The sequence below is a fragment of the Vombatus ursinus genome, unplaced genomic scaffold (assembly GCF_900497805.2).
Source record: "Vombatus ursinus unplaced genomic scaffold, bare-nosed wombat genome assembly UNPS02014932.1, whole genome shotgun sequence".
Classification (NCBI taxonomy): Eukaryota; Metazoa; Chordata; class Mammalia; order Diprotodontia; family Vombatidae; genus Vombatus; species Vombatus ursinus.
In genome coordinates, this window is record NW_020954710.1 from 15,105,833 (window position 1) to 15,126,507 (window position 20,675).

General features: G+C 45.5%; 1 protein-coding gene across 4 annotated transcripts in view; it reads right to left on the reverse strand.

Annotated features, from left to right (window-relative positions):
• The window catches only part of LOC114029523 (tumor protein p73), a 208,105-nt gene that overhangs the window by 27,586 nt on the left and 159,844 nt on the right, over positions 1–20,675 (reverse strand). For all 4 annotated transcript variants that reach the window (XM_027843999.1, XM_027843998.1, XM_027844000.1 and 1 more), the window contains one exon: positions 174–360. In XM_027843999.1, coding sequence (XP_027699800.1) covers positions 174–360 — 187 coding nt within the window. The remainder of the gene's footprint in view (positions 1–173; positions 361–20,675) is intronic.

Below are 20,675 nucleotides of genomic sequence, written 5' to 3' on the forward strand. Positions count from 1 at the left end.
CATGATGCTTCTGTACTTCAAGCCCCTTACGGGCAAACTTAGTATCATGTCTGTCTCTGCACCCCCAACACTAAGCCTGAAGCCTTGCACTTGGTAAACAGGCACCCAAGAGCTATGGGCTGAATCGAGTCGTTTGTGCATCTTTCATCGTGCACCTGCCATTCCCGCCCCACCTTCATTGAAGTCTCTGCCGAGCTCGTGGTTGGGACAGCGCTTCACCACCTCGGTCACGTGCTCTGCTTTCTTGTAGACAGGCATCGCCCGGATGACGGTGCCAGGCGGAGGGGGCGTCGACACCTTGATCTGGATGGGGCACGTCTTGGCGATCTGGCAGTACAGTTTCTTCAGCAATGGCGAGTACTGTAAGGGAGAAGCAGGTGAGAGCTGAGGTGGGAGAGGGCGTCTTGGTGGGAGAGGGAGGAGAAGGGAAGGCAGAGCAGGAGCTGGGGCTCTGTCCCGGGGGCCCGAGTTAGCGGGGGCGGGCATCACGTGCAGTCTTTCAGTAGCATAGACAAGACCTCATCGCAGAGTTAGCGGAAAGAGTCACCAAGTAACAAGCTCTCCTGCCCTGCCCGCCATGTTTGTGTGGTATCCCCTATAAGAATGTAAGCTCCTTGAAGGCAGGGACTATTTAATTTTGTCTTTGTATCGCCAGTCCTCATTACAGTCCAGGACACATTAAAAATGCTTGTTGATTGATTAATAGATTGATTGGGAGGCAGCAGACTCAAGAGAAAAACTCACCTCCTTCAAGATCCACTTCCTCCAGGAAGCTTTCCATGCTTAATCTCATTGTATTCCATTCTTTTCAAAAAGCTTTTATTGAATGCCTACTATGTGCAAAGCACTATAAATTACCAAACACAATGGGGTCTGCCCTGAAAGAGACTATACTCTACTGGGGGTGGAATGGGGTGGAGATATAACATCCCCACAGATAAGTAGAAACAAACTTACTCCAAATAATCCAGTGGACATATGTCATCAATGTGGGTCTTCCCTCTAATGATAACAGCTTACATTTCCATGGCACCTACTATGTGCCTGGCACTATGGTAAACATTTTACAATTATGATCTCATTTGATCCTTAAAACAACCCTGAGAGGTAGGTGCTGTTATTATCCCCATTTTACAGATGAGGTAACTAAGGCAAACAGAGGTTAACTCACTGGCCCAGGGTCACACAGCTAATAAGTATCTGAGGCTGGTTTTGAACTCAGGTCTTCCAGACCCCAGCTCTCTATCCACTGAGTCACCTAATGATGCAGCACTTAATCCATTCATTTCTGCCCATCCTGTGTGAGTCTCATGTTCGTGTCTAGGAATTACTCGGCCTAGTTTTGTATATGTGTATCAACCCAATTACCCAGTAATTTGAGGGGGGAGAGGTACCTCTAGTAAATGGGGGAGGGGCATTGGGAAAGACCTAGAGTAGGAGTAATTGCTCTCTGAGGAAAGCTAAGAAATCTAAGAGGTAGGGGCGTACTGCAGACATGGGGAGCTACCTATGCAAAGGTGTGGAGGGGGGAGATGGAATATTGTCTATTGGGAATGGTTAACAGGCAAGTTTGATTAGAGGGCAGCTAGGTGGTGCCATGGTGCACAGAGCGCTGGGCCTGGAGTCAGGAAAAGACTCATCGTCCTGAGTTCAAATCTGACCTCAGACACTTACTAGCTGTGTGACCCTGGGCAAGTCCCTTCACCCTGTTTGCCTCAGTTTCCTTATCTGTAAAATGAGTTGAAGAAGGAAATGGCAAGTCACTCTAGTATTTTTGGCAGGAAAACCCCAAATGGGGTCACAAAGAGTCAGACGTGACTGAAAAGAACAACCGAACAAGTTTGATTAGAAGGAGGAAGGGTAGAGAGGTGGAGCATAAAAAGGGGAATAATACAGAACAAAGAGAAAAGGATAAGGGGAATTCACGTGAGGGTTCCTTATAGTTGGCAGTCAACAAAGCTTGAGGATGGGCCTCTCCCTGCCCTGGATTTCTCCAGTAACTTCAAATGTGTACTCTGTAATTCACACACCCTTTGAATCTGGGCTTCAATGATTCCATCTGAGTCTTAACTCTCCAGTTAATCTGGAAGGCTCTCAAGATCAGGGATGACACCTGTCTCCCCCCATACTGTGCCTCAAACCATGCTGAACAGGATAAATACTTCCTAAGGGGGATTTAATGTGGGGTCCATGAACGTTCATATGTGTACATACATGTATATATATAATATATACATACACACACATGTATACACACACATATATACATACACATTATATATGTGATATATGCACATGTATATATACAAATTATACATGCAATATATGTGTATATATATAGATAGATAATTGTATTTAAATATAATTTATAATCCTATGTATTTTCCTTTGTGTACTTTAAGACATTATTCTGAGAAGAGGTCTATCAAACACACACACATGTAAGATCTCCTGTCTCATGAGCTTAATGAATTGACATGAATCAGGAATGAGTCACAGAGTCTCAGAGGAGGGAGGGACCTCGGCAGATATCTGGTTCAATCTGCACATGAACAAAAATTCCCCTCAACAGCCGCTTCGGCTAGTGACCATCCCTGCCAGGACCTAAAGACCTGCCATGATGGAGAACCCACTTCCCAAGGCAGCGTACTGGGCTCATGGACAGCTCCCAGGACAGGGAATTTTTCTTTACCCAGAGCTGTAATGTCTCTACAGCCTCTGCCCACTCCCCTGGTTCTATGTTCTGAGGCTCAACAATCTCCAATCCCTTTTTCACATGATGGCCCTTCAGATACCCAAAGATAGTCACCATTTCCAACCTCCACAAACCCAGCTCAGTCTTTGCTCTCCAGGAATGGAATCCAACAAAACAATCTGAATTTAGTGAACACACATCATCTCTCAAGTTCCTCTTCTCTGACTTCTGTCTCCCAATACCTCTGTCCTCTCCCCTAGCTTCCTGAAGCAGTTGGAATTTCTCATCTGTACCATTTGTGATGAGAAGACTTCAAGTTCTGCCCGCTGAGCCTTTCAAGCTTTTCTGAGTAAAGGGACTGGGTACTTTTTGGGGGGAAGAAAGGTTGTCCCCAACATGCTCAAACAGGCAGCCTTTTCTGAGGGATCCCAAATATTCACCCGGAGTGCCGGGAGCTGTTCCGTTCCAGTTGGCCCCTCCAATGGATTTGCTGAGACAAGTCGGGCTGAAGTGCCTAAGAATGAACAGTGAGAAGACCATTTTCCAGGGCTCAGATGAACCCCACTTTCCGAAGACCCAGCAGTATAGAGCACCAAGAGATTTTTCTTTTGAAAACTATCCTATCCTTTTGCTTTTTCCTTCCCACTAACTCTGAAAGATAATTCATCTATCCATCCATCTCTCTATCTAGCCATCCATCCATCCATCTATCCAACAAACATTGCCAGGAGAACCTGTGGTGACTGGTAACATTTCCTAAAGGCTCTGGAAGTTATCCCACTATCCCAAGACAACACGAGGGAGCCCTTAGAAGGGTGTGGTATGCATGGGGTAGAGATAATATTAACTTACACTGTTCTATCTGGATTCAGTCCCTACCCTTTATCCCAGTTCAATGGAATTGCCCAGGACCAAAGCAGAGGGCTGACTCACAGATTCATAGAATCATAGATCATCCAATCTATAAGACTGGACATTGAGTCTAATCTTTTAATTTTACAGGAGAGGAAACTGAGTTTCAGAGATGTTAAGTGGCTTGTCCAAGATTACAAAAACCTCAAGTGGCAAAGCTGGAATTCAAAGGGATTTCAAAGCACGCCATCATCTTTTCCATCATTCCCACCAGACTAAACAGCACCTTCATGGTCACCATCTACAGAGAGTATATGTAAACCACATGGAATTGAGGATTCTGTGTGGTGATTGAAGTTATGGAGGCTGACACCAAAAATGGCCCAAAGCTTTTGCCACAACTATTTTTGCCACAAAAAACATTTCTCAATGTTTTTATATGAACTTTTTGGTGCTGAATTCAATATTCAGAATTTCTCCATCAACCTGTGTTACTGAGTGACATAGACATTTTGATGTAACTTATGAGACATACGGTGGTAATGAGGTGTGATTTGGTTGGGGAGGGGCAGGTGGGGATGAGGGAGGATGGCGAGAAGTCTCTCCATGAGCTGTGCATGAACGCTCTGTGACATCCCGGCTTAGGTGCTGTATGGGAGAGCAGGCTGAGACATGCTCAGGTGTGTTCAGCCATGCAGTGGAACTCTCCACATGGAGGAGACTGGTTTCCCAATTGTATGCCAGGTGTCATCTGGTAAACATTCCTCTCATTTTTAATCCTATTTTCTACTTTGTAGGCACTGGTGTGCATTACTTAAATTCTTATAAGTGTGTCCATCATCCAAAGAGTTTCTGCTATTATACGTGGTGAGCTAACTTTTAAATCTCAGAGATGGAACTTCACTGCTCTGGTAAGAAAGCATAGGGAACATATTTTGGTTATCAAAGAGGCAATCAGGATAAGGTTCCTGGAGCCCTTTATACGTGAGGTATCCCTTTGTTAAAACTACAACTTGGCTTCAGATCATCTGGCATTTCTGGCTCCTGTGATTTGGAAAGAACAAAAAGACCATTCAACAGGTGTTTATTTTGCTCAACATATACATCAGGGATGTGCAGATTAGTCTAAATGTACTCCCGAAATGTCAGATTGGCCATGAGATCTGTTCCACGGGGACAACCACCTGGAGTACACAAAGCACCAGAGACGTGGGATATGGATGAAGAGGATTAATGTAATCAACAAGCATCAGGCTTTATTAAGTGCCTACTATGTGCCAAGTACCGTGCTGAGTGCTGGGGATATAAAGAAGGCAAAAATAGTCCCTGCTCTCAGGAAGTTCAGTCGAATGGAGGAGGCGATATGCAGATGACTACATACAAACAGAGTACTGAAGACTCATCTTCATGAATTCAAATCTGGCCTTAGAAACTTAGTAGCTGTGTGACCCTGAGCAAGTCACTTCACCTTGTTTGCATCAGTCTCCTCATCTGTCAAATGAGCCGGAGAAGGAAATGGCAAACCATTCCAGAATCTTTGCCAAGAAAACCCCAAATGAGGTCACAAATAGTCAAACATGACCGAATAGCAACAACAACATACAAACAAGATATTAAGACAAAAGATATTAAAACAAGAGATTAAGGAGGATTAGGAAAGGCATCTTGCAAAAAGTGGGATTTTTAGCTCAGACTTGAAGGAAGTCGGGAGGCAGGGATGAGGAGGGAGAGTATTCCAGGCAAGGCCAGAGAAAATGCCAAGTGTCAGGAGATGGAGGGTCTCGTGGGAGGAAGAGAAAGGAAGCCAGTGTCCCTGGAATGGAGAGAACATGGCAGGGGAGTGAGGTGTGATTCTTCATATCGTAACGACGAAAGTCAGTCTGACAAGGGCGGAGACCAGCAAGGGGGCAAGCCCCCCATCTATGGTAATTTTTCCATTTTTCTATCAATCAACTAATCAACCAGCCAGTCCTTATTATATATCTACTGTGTCAGGAGCTTGGAATATTAAGATAAAAACAAAACCAGACCCATATTTAATGAGCTGGACAGACTCAAATGCTATTGTCTGGGAGATTAACATCCCTAAACCAAAGAAATCTTTTAGCTTCTGGACGGAGTCACCTGCAAGAGGGCACCAAAATATCCAAAACTCGAAACTTCTTTTGAGAAGCAGGATATGAAAAGTATTCTTGGATTATTTGTGAGATTGCAAAAGTGGGCACTTTTATACTAACATTACAACCTGAGTATTAAATGCTACAGTTTTATCTGTAAATGAAATCGCATGGATAGGAAAAAAATCCACTATATCTATATATCTATATATCTATATCTCTCTATATATGTATATATATATATATATATATAAAGCTGGCATCAAAGGAAAAATAATTCTAGAAAAGAAAAATGTGGTAAGCTAAGCACTGGTTAGTCTTAAAAAGCATTTTTTACCACCTCTTCATCTCAGCTAGGCAATACAGTGGATAAGGGGCTGGACTCCTAATCTGTAAGATCTGAGTTCAAATTCTGCGTCTGATCCTTACTAGCTACGTGATCATTGGCAAATCATTCTACCCCTCTCAGACTCAACCTCCTCCTCTATAAAATGAGAAGGATGGATCCAATGGATTCTAAAGTCCCTTCGACTTCTAAAAATTCATAACAAAAAATTTTCAAGTTGATAGGTCAAAATGATACAGGTTTTCTTTGTCTAAAAAAGAAACGTCCATCAGTCGGCATAGCTAAAATCAATGTGGGAGATATTTGTGTTTCTCAAGTAAGAAAAATGAAGAATGATGAACATTTTGAAGACAAGCTGAATATAACTGAAGGAACTGCATAGAAATCCTTTTTTCTTTTTTTTTTTGAGTGACCAAAAACTTTGGGCAAAATTGTATCCACAGCGGAAAAGTACAAAAAAATTATTAGTCATCCTCTCCAAGCTTGCAAAGTTATGGGATGTCACTCAAGATTTCTTTCTTGGATGAACATTTGGACTTCTTCCTAGAATACCTTATCAGTGATGGGCAAAGGGAATAATTCCATCAAGAAATCCACAAGGGAAAAGCAATGCCAGGGTAAGGAGAATCCAGGCATGCCAGCCGACTCTGAGGAGGGAGGACCTGGAGGCTTAATACAACCAGAAAACATCAGCAAAAAATATAAAATTCAGACTCCTATGAAGCAGGTGAGGGACGGGCAAAATCTGAAGTCACCCTTGATATCAGTATAAAAAACACTATACAGGTTGGCTATTTTTGTGAACGTAGCAGGGCAGAAACCCTGTTTGGTTGTTATTGTTGTTTAGTTTATACTAAGCTCGTAAATTAATCTTGATTGCAGCAAAGTCAAGCCCAGGTCCTTGGATGCAATCATAGAATTAAAGGATCTTCATGTCCATGGGCCCAAAGGGTATAGAGCAGGGAGGTCTAGTCCAAGGGTTCTTTGTCTGATTCTTAATAGATTTCAGAGGGATCATGACTTTTAAGAGATGGGGGAAAATTACATCTTTGTTTTTACTAATCTCTAACTGAAAATTAGCTTTCTGTTTAATAACTAATAACCAGATAGCAAAACCTTTTGTTGGAAGGTGTTCACAGGCATCACCAGACTGTCAAAGGAGTCTGTGATACACGTGAAAAAGGCTAAGAATTCTTGCTCTAGGCTGATGCCTTCTTTTTACAGATTGAGGAGACCAAAGCTCTGAGAGGTTAAGTGACTGCCCAACATGACCCAAGGGCAAGTGGTAGAGATGATCAGGAAACCCAGGTCCCCTGACTTCTTTTTTAGTTCTCTTTCTATTAGAAAGTGGAAGTCAATCCTTTGAGGAAGAGAGAGAGAGAGAGAGAGAGAGAGAGAGAGAGAGAGAGAGAGTGAGAGAAAGGAAGGAAGGAAGGAAGAAACAAAGAAAGAAAGGAAAGAAGGAAGAAAGAAAGAGGAAGAGGGAGAAAGAGAGAAAGAAAAAAGGAAGGAAGAAAGAAAAAAGGGAAGTAAGGGAGAGAAAGAAAAAGAATGATGGAGAGAAAGAAAAGGAAAGAGAGAAAGAAGGCAAGTGAAAAAGAAAAAGGAAAGAGAAAGGAAAAGGTGAAAGAAAAGCAGAAAGAAGGAAATAAAAAGGGAGAGAAATAAAGGAGAGAGGGAAGAAAGGAAAGAAGACAGAAGGAAGAAAAGATGGAAAGAAGGAAGGAAGATGGGAAAAAAATCAGTGATTTTGCAAAAGATCAGTATATTTAACTCCTGGCATGGGGACCTCCTTGTGACAGTGAACCAGTTTATGACATAGTAGCCTTAAGTTCTAGGGAGTTAGTTGCCTGAGGCAAAGAAGTGACTTAGATAAGGCCCCACAGCAAGTGAGTAGCAGAGGCAAAAGGAGAGATAGACAAACTGGGAACCCATCCTTGAAATTAGTAGCAAAAAAAACCCTGGTTTTTTGTTGCCTAGTGTATCCTGAGCTGTCCATATACAAACACTGTGTCCTGTACCCCAGTAAAGGAATGATTGCTCTCTATGGGTAGAACAATTCTCATCAGTTTCTCTCCAGGGCAGCTGTCCTAGCAGATAGATAGAAGTGAGAATTTCTCTCTCTCTCTCTCTCTCTCTCTCTCTCTCTCTCTCTCTCTCTCTCTCTCTCTCTCCCCCCTCTCTCTCTGCCTCTCTCTCTCTGTCTCTGTCTCTGTCTCTCTGATCTCTCCTTTCTGCTCTGAGTTCTCCAGTGGGCCACCGAGGGCTTCCAGGCCAGCCCTAGGCACGCCCTGGCCACAGAGTGAGCTAATCTGCCACAGAAAAGCCAGTTTCCCCATATTGTTTCCCGATGCCCTGCTGTGTCCATGCCAGCGCACAGACTTGGCCGGCCAGCAATGAAAACTGGCATGAGATCGCAGGACCCTAGATCTGAAGCTGGAAGGAATCTCTGAGGTCACCAAGTCCAACCCTTTGTTTTACAGGTGAGGAAACTGCGGCACAGGGAGGTGAGTGACTTGCTCAGGGTCACACAACTACTAAGTATCTGTGGCAGGATTGGCACCCAGGTCCAGCACCCTGCTCATTGCCCCAGACAGCCTTTGTATTCAAGAAGACCACTGGATGCCTGCTTGGGTCCCAGCACAGCAGAGACCTAACCTGCGTTCTGCAGCCTCCTTCCTTCTCTGACCCAGGCCTCAGCCCCTCAGCAGAGTACCCACAAAGCCCCGGGGAAAGCAATGGTGGCCCTTGCTTTCCAAAGACACATTGTGGAAAAGCTGCACGTACATTAAGTTTGTATGGAAAGAGTATTGTTCTTAAAGGAGAGACCTAAGCTAATGAAAGAGGCCTGGGACAGGACCACTGTGCCTGCGGGAGAAAGCAGGGGATCAGGGAAATTAGATCTGGAAAAGGCAGGTAGGCATCTCGTAGTCCAACGCTCTCATTTTACAGAAGGGGAAACTGAGGCCCAGAGCACAGAAGTGACTCTCTCAATGTCACTCTGGTATCACAGGGTTGTGGATTTAGAGTTCGATGGTACCACACAGAACATCTAGCTCACTGCCTCATTTTACAGATAGGGAAACTGAGGCCCAGAAAGACTGTGACTTGCTCAAAGTCATATGGAGACCTTACCTTCAGCTTTCAAGCTGAAAGGGACCTCAGAAGTCACATATTCCAATCACCTTATTTTACAGTTGAGGAAACTGAGGCAGAGAACACAGAAGTGACTTGTCCAAAGGCACAGACGAGGCAGCACAATCAGAATTCAAACCACATTGCTGACTCAAAATTCTTTTTCCTTTTCTCCACCGCCTCCAGGTAAAACTTCTCGGAGGATTAATAACCAGAAGGGACCCTGGAGGCCAGAGTCCAACACTCTTCTTTTATATACAAGAAAACTAAGATATAAAGTTAAAAGGATTTGCCCACAGTAAATGGCAGTCAGGATTCAAACTAAGGTACTCTGAACCTACAGGCTAGCCTTAGAGGCAGGAGGACCCGAGTTCAAATCCAGCCTCAGCCACTTGCTAGCTGTGTGACCTGGGAAAATGACTTAACCCTGTTTGCCTCAGTTTCCTCATCTGTAAAATGAGTTGGAAAAGAAAACGGCAAACCACTTGAGCATCTTTGCCAAGAAAACCCCAAATGGGGTCACAAAGAGTCGGACATAACCAAACAACAGTAGGGCTGAATCCAAATTCAGTATTCTGCTTTCTACGGCATCAACACAAAAAATCACTCCCTAATGCAAGAGATGAGAGTTAAGAAAGAAGAATGGACGAAGTACTGGCCAGGAAGCCAGGAGCCTGAGTCTGACATTTATCAACGTTATGGCCCTGGGCAAGTGACTGAGTCTAGAATCATAACCGTGAACAAGGTGGGAACTGGGAGATCCCCGAGGAGTCTGACCTCCCCATTTTACAGAGGAGGAAACTGAGGCTCCAGGGAAATGAAGCCCAAGGTCACGCCTCTAAACTGAGGTGTCCTCCTCTGGAAGAAGGGGCTGATGCTACTTTCTTAAAGCAATGTAGTGTGGGGAAGAGAAGGCCGACCTTGAGACTCGGGAAGAACTGGGTACACATCCTGCTCTGATCTTTTACTATTCGTTTAGTCCTGGGTAGGTCACTCAACCTTCTTTCACTGTTCCTGTATAATGTAATGAATTACATTCACTGCTCATCTGTATAATGGGGATAATGGAATGGAATAAGCATTTATTAAGCACCCACTATGTGCCTGGTGCTTTGCTAAGTGCTTTACAAACATTATCTGATCCTTGCAACAACCCTGGAAGGGAGGTACTATTATGATCCCCATTTGACAGTTGAGGAAACTGAGGCAGACAGAGGTGAAATGACTTCTCCAGGGTCACACATCTAGAAAGCGACTGAGGTCTGATTTGAACTCAGGTCTTCCTACGGCACTTTGCTCATAAGATTATAAAGCTCAGATGAGATGCTTTTTGTAAAGGACTTGGGGATTCTTTTGAAAACCCCCATAGAAATGTCAGTTCCTATTTGTTCAGGTGAAAGGCAGTGTGGTGTAGTGGGAAAAGAGCTGGCCTCAGAGCCAGGAAGACCTGAGTTCAAATCCTGCCTCTTGACACATACCAACCGAGTGACCCTGGGCAAGTCACTTGCCTCCCTCAACGCCAATGGGGTCTAACTCGAATAGCCCGGGAGGCCACTAAACTCCCCAGAAACATCCCTTGGGGCTGCAGACTGGCTTAGTTTTAAGATGTAACATTATCTATGTTTTATTGTCTTTTTATTTAGTTGACTATTTCCCAATCACACATGAATCTGGTTTAGGCTGCAACTTGGGAGAGCGGTGGGCTGCGTTTGGCCCCAGGGCTGGGTATTTGACACCTCTGCTGAGTTGCAGGTAAGGTTCCCCCCTATCCCTAAGTGTTGGGTTTTTAAGTAAGTTTTTCTTATGGCCTTTACATCTTTTCCCTCTATATACTGAATTGTCTCAAAGCATGGTCCTCTTGGGATCATTCATTCACTCAACAAACCTGTGCTGACTGCTTCGTATGATCTGGGTCTCAGCTAATCCAGGAAGACTTCCCAGAGGTCCCTGGAAGGAGCGACCACTGCCGGGGATGGGTGAAGCCTTCTGCCAGCACCTAATCTTTTTCTGCAAGATTCTGAAACCACCCTGGAATTTTGTTTGGACAGATCTCTACCTTGGATTCAAACAGGAGCAGCTGTTATCTCCCCAAAGAGCTTATTTTTTATGACTTCCCAAGCACAGCCATCTTCTGAAGAAAGAACCGGAGACATTACTTAACAGTCAATGTAAACACAAGGATCCGCAGGAAACACAGCCCTGGGCTGTGTGTGGAGGGGGAAGGTGAGAGGGAGGTGCTGAGGCGGAGATGGGAAACCCAGAGGAAGGGTGTCTCATTGGAGGCTCCACCTCTGGGGACCAGCAGGCAGGAGGAAGAGATAGTCAATGATGACAGGGCTGGCTGGGGTGGAGATGGGGAGGGGAGCACAGGATAACAGCAAGAACCTGGCTTTGGAGTCAGAGGTTCTGGGTTCAAATCCCAGCTCAGCTACTGCATAACTGTCGCTCAATCCCACTGGACCTCATTTTATTCATCTACAAAAGGGGTGGGTTTTGGACTAAATGACCCCTAAGGCCAGTACTAGTCCTATGTCTATGATCCTAAGTCACTTAAACTCATTGGGTCTTAGTTTCCCTATTTTCAAATTGTGGGGGCTGGGGAGAGTTGCAAACTAACATCTTCCAGCCCTCAATTCGTTTATTATGGCCCACTATGGCTCAGGCAGGGCAGCTAGGGGGCGCCATAGTGCATAGAGCCCTGGACCTTGATTCAGAAAGACTCGTCTTCTTTAGTTCAAATCCAGCTCAGACACTTCCTAGCTGTGTGACTCTGGGCAAGTCATGTAACTCTGTTTGCCTCAGTTTCTTTATCTGTAAAATGATCTAGAGAAGGAAATGGCAAATCATTCCAGTATCTTGCCAAGAAAATCCCCCAAAGGGGTCATGGAGAGTCAGATACAATTGAAATGATTAAACAAATGACCACCATAAAATGTATCAGGCACTGTCCTAGGCACTGGGGATACAAAGTCAAACATACTGTGAAATAGACTCTCCCTATAGCTCTGCCTTTTGAAATCCTCCTCTTTCTTTAAGGCCTATCAGGTGCCAGCCCCCATGGGCAGCCTTCCCATAGCCCCCAGTGCTTGGCACATAGTTGATATTTAATAAAAGCGTGTTCATTGGCTGACTGGTCCTCCAGGTAAAAGTGTTCTCAGACTCCAAATCCTGGATCTGCCACTGACAAGCTGAATGACCTCAAGCCTCAGTTTCCTCAACTCTAACATTTGGGATTTGGACTAAAGACCTCTCTAAGGTCTCATCTGGTCCTGGATCTATGATCCGCTCATCCCTAGGTCACTGTGTTGGACCTGTCCCATACGCTTAGCCACAGTCGAATCAGAATTATTGTTTTTTTTGTGTGTGTGAATGTCCATTGCCCTACTAAGCTTCCCGAGGGTAGGAATGCTGTCTTCTTCTGTCTATGTAGCCACCATAAGCAAGCATGGTGCCCTGCAGAGCAAGTACTTTATAAATATTGACTAGAACTGAAGTGACCTGGCTTCAATTGGAAGAAAGAGTTAGCAGGCCACTTCCTGGGTCCCACAATTGATGTTGGAGAGGCTAAGTCACCAAGCAAATAGATAGCTCCTATGAGGCCATCCTCTCTCCTCCCAATGTCCCCCCCCCCCCCCCCCAAGTATGACCAATATGAAGATTTCTGCCAAAAACCATCAGAACTGCCAATCAAGGGGGAAGGTGTAGGGTGCTTTGGGCACAGTGGATAGAGTTCTGGGCCTGGAGTCAGGAAGACCTGAGTTCAAATCTGACCTCAGACATTTACTAGCTGTGTAACCCTGGACAAATCACTTAACCCTGTTTGCCTCAGTTTCCTCATTTGTAAAATGAGCTGGAGAAGGAAAAGGTAAATCATTCCAGTATCTTTGCCAAGAAAACCCCAAATGGGGTCATGAAGAGTCAGACACAATTAAAACAACTCAACAACAAGTTAAGACTCATTAGCTATAATCTCAGCTCTGCCAGTAAACTCACTCTGTGACCGTGGGAAAGTTACTTTCCCATTTATGACCTCAATTACCCTACTGTGAAATGCTGGGGTTGCCCTCCCGGGAATGTACCACTCCCTCTAAGAAGGCCAATGACAGAAAGGTTCCATGTATGCCAAAATACTGATGGTTGCATTTTTTGGGGGTAGCAGAAATATGGAAACACAATGGTTGCCCATGGAAATAAACAAGGATACTATACATGGGAATGTAATGGAATGGTGTTAATGCATTATAAGAAGTAAAGAAAATGAGGAATTCACTTGGGAAGACTTCTAGGAAGTGATGCAGAGGAAAGAAGAAGAACTGGGAGATCAGTATTCACAACAACATGGCGGCCACTCCCTTTCCTTCTTACCTGAACTACTGCTAACTCCTAACTGGTCTCCCCTCTTTCTCCAATCCGCACAGCTACCAAGTGATACCACTAAAGTGCAGATCTGACCAGCTCCTTCCCTGCTCTAAAAGATCCCATAGCTCCTTTCTGTCTCTAGAACAAAATACAAATTTGTGTTTAGCTTTTAAAGCCGTTCTGTGCACTCTATAGCACGACCAAACTGGCCTTTTTGCTGTTCCTTATAAATGAAATTTCACTTCTGGTTTCCATGCCTTTATAGAGATTGTGCCCCATGCCTGACATACCCTCCTTTCTGGAATACTTTCCACCAAAGCTCAGCTGAAGTTCTACCACCTATGTGAGACTGGATTCCTTCAACTACTAGTGCTCTCTGAAAGGTAAATATGTATTTTGTATTTACTTTACATGTGTATGTATTGTTTCCTTTAATAAAATGTAAGCTTCTTGAGGGTAGGAGCTGTTTTGATTTTTGTCTTTGTATTCTCAGCACCAGCACAGTGCTTAATGGATACATGTTGATTGATTGTAAACCACACTCAAAAGCATTTAGACCCAACACAATGACCAATCTAAGTTCCAGAGAATGGATGGTGGAACACACTGCCCTTCTTTCAGTAGCGGTGGGAGGCCATGGGTACAGAGTGCTGCATACACCATCAAACTATATTGCTTGGTTTTGTATAATCATTTTCCCCTCTTATAAGGCAGGGAGATGTCTTTAGCAAGTGACTGTAGTATAAAAAACAAAAAAAAATCAATAAAATATTTTTAAGTCAAAAAATATGGGGATGGATAAGATGGCCCCTAAGGTGCTTTCCTTTGTCCTCTCTCATTCTATACTAGCCCCTCTCCCTTGAATCATGGTGATTTGATACAAGTTACCCTGTGCCCTCCTCTTGAGGGTAGGAGGCCCACCATCCATTAGATTCCAGGCTCCTTGAGAGCAGGGCCTGGGTTGTATCTTTGTAATCCCAGTAGTAATTGTTTCTCTTTCAGCTAGCCACCCTGAGAGTCTTCATTTCCCAGTCTGACTTTTTTTTTTTTAAATTAAAGGGACCACTCTTTCACTCACTTCTACTTAATCACTGAATGGGTGTTGCCTCAGTCAAAGTGAGAACTCAGAAAGACCATAGCTTAAAAAGGCCAAGGTCTCCCACTGCATCAGGGGACATCTCCAGCCATCCTGATCTATATCTGGCCACTTGACCCTGATGGCTCTGGAGGAGAGAGGCTGGTGACTTTACACAGCCTTCCCTCCCTCAAATGCGATTCAGTTACAAATCATGGCATCATCTTCCTGATGTCATGGTCTTCTTAGAGAATGAAGGACAAACCAGATACACACAGTGGATGATTGAGTGCTTTGAACACAGTAGGTACCTAATAGACAGACTCCATGAGAAGCTTCAAAATTCTAAAAAGCCAAAGTAAGAAGAGAGTGAATTTCAGGCATGGGAGACAGCCAGCGCAAAAGCGTGGAGGTGGGAGATGGTGGGTTGCACATAAGGGAAATAGCTAGTACCATTTGGCTGGAACATAGACTGATCAAACTATAAACATGTATTAAGTGCCTCCTATGTGTCAGGCACTGTATTATGTGCTGGGGAGGCAAAAAAAAAAAAAAAAAAAAAAAAAAAAAAGAGGGCAAAAGACAGTCCCTGCCTTCAAGAAGCCTACAATCTAACGGTACAGAATAAAAGGATGAAGTTGAATCATATGCAATAAGTGTTGAAGGATAGGCTGAATCTAGACCATGGAAAGTGCCCAAGAGAAGAGTCTATATTTTATCCTAGAGACAATGGGGAGCCAGTGAAGCTTTCTGAGCAGGGGAGTGATCTGGTCAGACTCATGCTTTTGGCAGCTGTATAGAGGAGGGGTTGGAGCTCTGCTGAATGGAATACAACTTTCATTCCCTGGCTTGGGGAAATGGGTCGCCCCATTCCATAGAGGGCCTCTGCTTGGGCCGTACCCCAGGGGAAGTGGTGGGCAGTCCAAGGGGGCAGAGACTTGGGGGGCTCCAGTCGCTGCTGAGTCTCTGGCCAAAGGCATGGCCCACTGTGAGGCACTTGGCTGGGTTCTGCCAAACCTGCAGAGTTCCAGGAAAAAGGGGCCTGAGTTTTCCCACTTGGCAGCCGAGGAGGCCACAGGTGAGCTCAGCTCCTCGGTGCCTCTGTCAACACTGCTTTCGGCTGCGGCTCGCTCTCCCCTCCACCGCCACGGGCTCTCGAGCGGCTTTCTGTGCTTCCTTCCCGGCCAGCCTATTCTTTTCAGGCTTCTCCAAGTCTGTGGAGGCGCCTCTGCGGGTGCCCCTTTCTCCAGGTTTCCAGAGGTTCACGGATGGAGGAAGGGGCAACTTCTTTATTGGCACCAAGGAGTGGAGTGGAATGAATGGATGTTTCACATAATCCCACACCCAGTGAACCAATCCCCACCTCAGGCCTCTCTCGGCTCCACGCCAAAGTGATGTCCTCAGACACAATCTGTCTGATCTGGTCTCAATAAACTCCAATGGCTCCCCATTGCCTCTAGGATACAGTACAAGTGAATCCGCGGATGACCTGGCCCCATTCTGCCTTTCCAGCCTTATTATACTCTGCGTCCCTGCTATCCTTCACCCAACTTCACTTATACCCATCTCCAGTCCTACATTCCCCCCCCCGCCTCCTGGCCTCCCTGCCTTCCTTTTAAGACTCAGTTCCAACAACACCTTTTATAGGAGTCCTGGCCTCCTTCCTCCCATCCCATCCCCCCACTCACAGCCTTCCCTCTAAGGACCCCTCAGAACCCTCCCTACGTGTCTTATACACACCTGCTGTCTTCCCATTAGAATGTAAGTTCCCTGAGAGCAGGGAAGGTCTTGCTTTCTATTTATAGTCCCAGAGCTTAGCACACGGTGCCTGGTATTTCCTAAGTGCTCAATAAATGTGTGTGGGTTGACTGACAGATGGACTGACAGACTAATTAGTGAAATGCCCTCTAGGGCATTTCCATCCACTGATTGGGAGGCCTTTTTTCTAACTCCCAGAGAGCCTTAGGGCAGGTAGAGGGAGAAGATGTTCCTCCTGCGCCATCATTGCCAACACCCATGATGATTTTGTGAGCAAGGACACTGGAGGACCCCCCCCCCCATCTGACTCTGGATGATTCTTCCCCCTGTTTTCACATTATTCCCTTTCACACACTCTAGGTTCTAGGCTTAGTCCGTGTCCCCTGAATTGGACAGTCCAGCTGCCTCCAAGGTTTTGCATTGTCTATACCCCTGTGTCTGGAATCCACTCACTCCTCCTCTCTATCTCTTGGGACTCGGAGTTCTCTTCAGAGGTGCACTCTAGCTGCTATTACCAGCTCTCCGAGGCCTTCCCAAGGACAGCTCTCTTTATCTCAAAGTGCCTCATGTTTGTAGAGCTCTGTATATATCTGATCCCCACCTTCCCCAATAAAATGTAAACTCCATGAAGGCAGGGAATGTTTCATGCTTGTCACTGCATTCCCAGTACTTGGCTCAGTCTGTCTGCAACCCAGTGAAATGAAGAGAATACTAATTACTGCCATCCACTGTGCTAGATTATGGTTATACAAAGAAAACCCACAGTAGCCCCTGCCTGCAAGGGGCTTATATTCTACCATAAGCTTCATAAATGTTTGCTGAACTGAATCAAACAGAGAAAACGTATTCTCAGCAGATGCTGTATGTTTCACCCTACAAGGCCTTCTAGCCCAATCCTCTCTCCCATTCTACAAATGAGGGGACTGAGGGCCAGGATCTTTAAGTGCCTTCCCTGAGGCTAGAGGAAATGACCACTACAGGGTCACACAGCTAAAAAGTGTACCCGGAAATGTTGATAAGTACTGACAATACCTTCACTCCTCACTCACACACTGTGGAGTCACAAGACTGCAGTTATAGCTGGAAGGGGTCTTAGAGGTTAGCTAGTCTAATCCCCTCCCTCATTTTACAGATGAGGAAACTGAGACCCAGGTGAGCACTAAATATAAAATCAGGTCGCTAAGGCCAAAAGAGTGACTGAGTTATTTCAGGGGTTTGGGGAACATTTGAACTCTAGTGAGGGGCAACTAGGTAGATGCAGTGGATAGAGTACCAGCCTTAAAGTTGGGAGGGGCTGAGTTCAAATCTGAACTCAGATACTAGCTGTACGATCCTGGGCAAGTCACTTAACTCCAATTTCCTCCCCCCCAAAATTAACATAAAAACCAAAGATAGCAAGATGTACGAAATAAAAGTCATAGAACGAGTTAGTAGCAGAGCTGAAAAGTCTCCTCAGTCCAGATCCCAAGCTCTCCTGCATCTTATCTCTCCTGGCTTAGATTCCAGGACCTCCCACAGTCCACGCTCAGTAGACAGGGGCTGAATGATAACAAAGGGTGATGACTTCTGGGGATAAGTCTCCAAGAGGGAGGAGGGCTGTGGTCACCCAGCCAGCATAGGAAGTGTGTCCGCCGCCAGCCCCCCACTCGGGGCACCTTCATTGTTGAGTCAGCCCCAGTAGACCGCAGTGCTCCAAGACCTGTCTCTGGCTTAGTCAGAGAGCTGGCAAACAGCTTTCATGAGATACCTACTGTGGGCAGAAGGGGGTGGGGAGGCATGCAGAGGTCACTTTTGCCATAGAACAGCTCCCCTGGAAGGATGGAGGGAAGAAGTTATAAAATCATAAGCCCTACAAGGAGTTTAAAGTCAAATATGGGGGAACGGGCAGTGATGGCAAAAGGGAAGCTAGGTGGTGCCATAGCGCACCGCGCGCCAGACCTGAAGTCAGGAATCTTCCTGAGTTCAAATATGGCCTCAGACACTGCTTAGCTGTGTGACCCTGGCCAGGTCACTTCAACCTGTTTGCCTCAGTTTCCCATCTGTAATGGAGAAAGACATGGCAAATCACTTCGTTATCTTTGCCAAGAAAACCCCAAATGGGGTCACGAAGAGCTGGATACTACTGAGACAAACGAACAACAACAAAATGGGGGAACAGAAGAGGCAGCTTTTTAACAACTAAGGAGAGGCAATAGGACATAGTTCAGGGGTGGGGGACCTGTGGCCTCAAGGCATAGCTGATGAGAGCACAGTGCTTGGTATCAGGAAGAACTGGGTTCAGATCCTGCCTCTGACACTTACTAGCCGTGGGACCTGGGCAAATCGATAAACTTACCCCAGCCTCAGTTTCCTCACCTGTAAAGGGAGGGGTTTGGGATTCAATGACGCCTCTGATTCCTTCCAGTTCTAGATCTAAGATCCTACGATCCCACCTTCGATCCATATCGGCCGTGTGATACCGAGCAAACTCTTGGCACCCCGAGGAGCTCTTTCAGACCCCCAAGCTGCCGAGTGTTTGGCGATCAATCTGGATTGGCAGAGGGAGTTTTATAGGAAATAAAGGCGTGACTCAAAAACAACCAAGCAAACAGAACACAAACTCGGTGAGATTTGTGTTAACCTGGAGGCAGCCCCAGGCTGGGCGTCAGGAGATCTAGTCCTAGCCTTGCTCGCCTCCTGAAGACCTGGGTGACCTTGAACAAATACTTTCCTTTTCTAGGCCTCAGTGAAAAGACGGGATTGGGTTAGATGTCCTCTGAGGTCTTTTCCTGTTCTAAATCTATGATGCTACGATTTGTAAAAATGAAGGGGTTTCATCTAGATTTCAAAGGAAATCCTTTCCATCTCCAGCTCCAGGACCCAGGGAATCAAGATAATCCAGTCCATCTTCCTCATTTTTAATAGATGAGGAAACTGAGGTCCAGAGAGGGAAGAGGGTCTTAAAAGGTCGCTCAGGGAGTGAGCAAGCCCTGATAGGAAGGGAAGTCATCTAGGCTGCTGACCTCATAGACCAGTGATTTCAGCCTAGCCAGCTGTCCTAATGGCTTCCCTCCTATGGGGGCACCAGGGCAAAGCCCATTATCAGGTTATTCAGGGGATTGGGGTGGGGGGTGATGTTGGGGCCAGGTGTTAACATGCTGACAGCTCCTGTCTGAGGAGCCTTTCATGTCCACATTCCCGGGCAGCCCCCAACATGCCTGGTAAATAGAACGGGCCTGGAAGAGGAGGCCATTGTGGTGAGTCCTTTGGTAACAAATTCTCTCATTATACCATGTTATGACACGGCTAAGTCTCTGTTAAATAGCAGCAGGATTGCCCTGCAGGGAGAAACGCCGCCGTCCCGCACAGACATGCCTCCCTCCATCACCTTATCATGTCTCAACAATGCCGGGATCGTCTTCAAAGATCCCGTATCGAGGGCATCCATTCTACAGAGGTGCCCGGGTAACCTGGGGGTGGGTGGCAGCGGGCTTGCACAGCTGGGTGGCATGAGTCAGGTGGCATTCTTCTTCCTCGACTCTCATGACCCCCAGCTATGGCTACTGCTCCCCTGGGAATCTGCCACCGTGGCCTGGCCTCTCATCCACACCTTGGCCCACGTCTTCTCTCCCCCCACCTTCCCTTAGCTTCTCCTAGACTGTCTCCAAAGAACACAAGAGGTCTTGACTTATTTTTATCATCCTTTGTTCTGTTTCCTGACCTGGCCCACAGAAGAGCTGGGCATTTCTGGTCAGAATACTGTGTGATTTCACCAAGACAAGGAGGTTCCAGGCAAGGAAACTCCCTCCATTAATGCAGGTCACCACTCTCTCTGCAATTTAAAGTTTTGTATAGAGTTGCCTATATATATACATATCATTCATAGGGTTATCTAACTATATGTCAGGCAGTTAGGTGGTACAGTGGATAGAGCGCCAGGCCTGGAGTCAGGAAGACCCGAGTTCAAATCCACCCTCAGACACTTACTGGCTGTGTAACCCTAGGCAAGTCACTTCACCCTGTTTGCCTCAGTTTCCTCAACTGTAAAATGAGCTAGAGAAGGAAATGGTCAATCACTCTAGTGCCTTTGCCAAGAAAACTCCAAAACGGGTCACAAAGAGTTGGAAATAACTGAAAACAAATGAACAACATATATATAATGTGTAGATACATATGAATATATAAATGATGAATAAATGATATAGAAATGATAAAAATATATGTGTATGTATATATGAACATACATAGTTATATGTTTGCACTGTATATGTTTGTGTGTATGCTTATACATATGTGTGTGTGTGTATGTATGTGTGTACACACATATAATAGTTGTAATTGTTGTTCAGTCATTTTAGT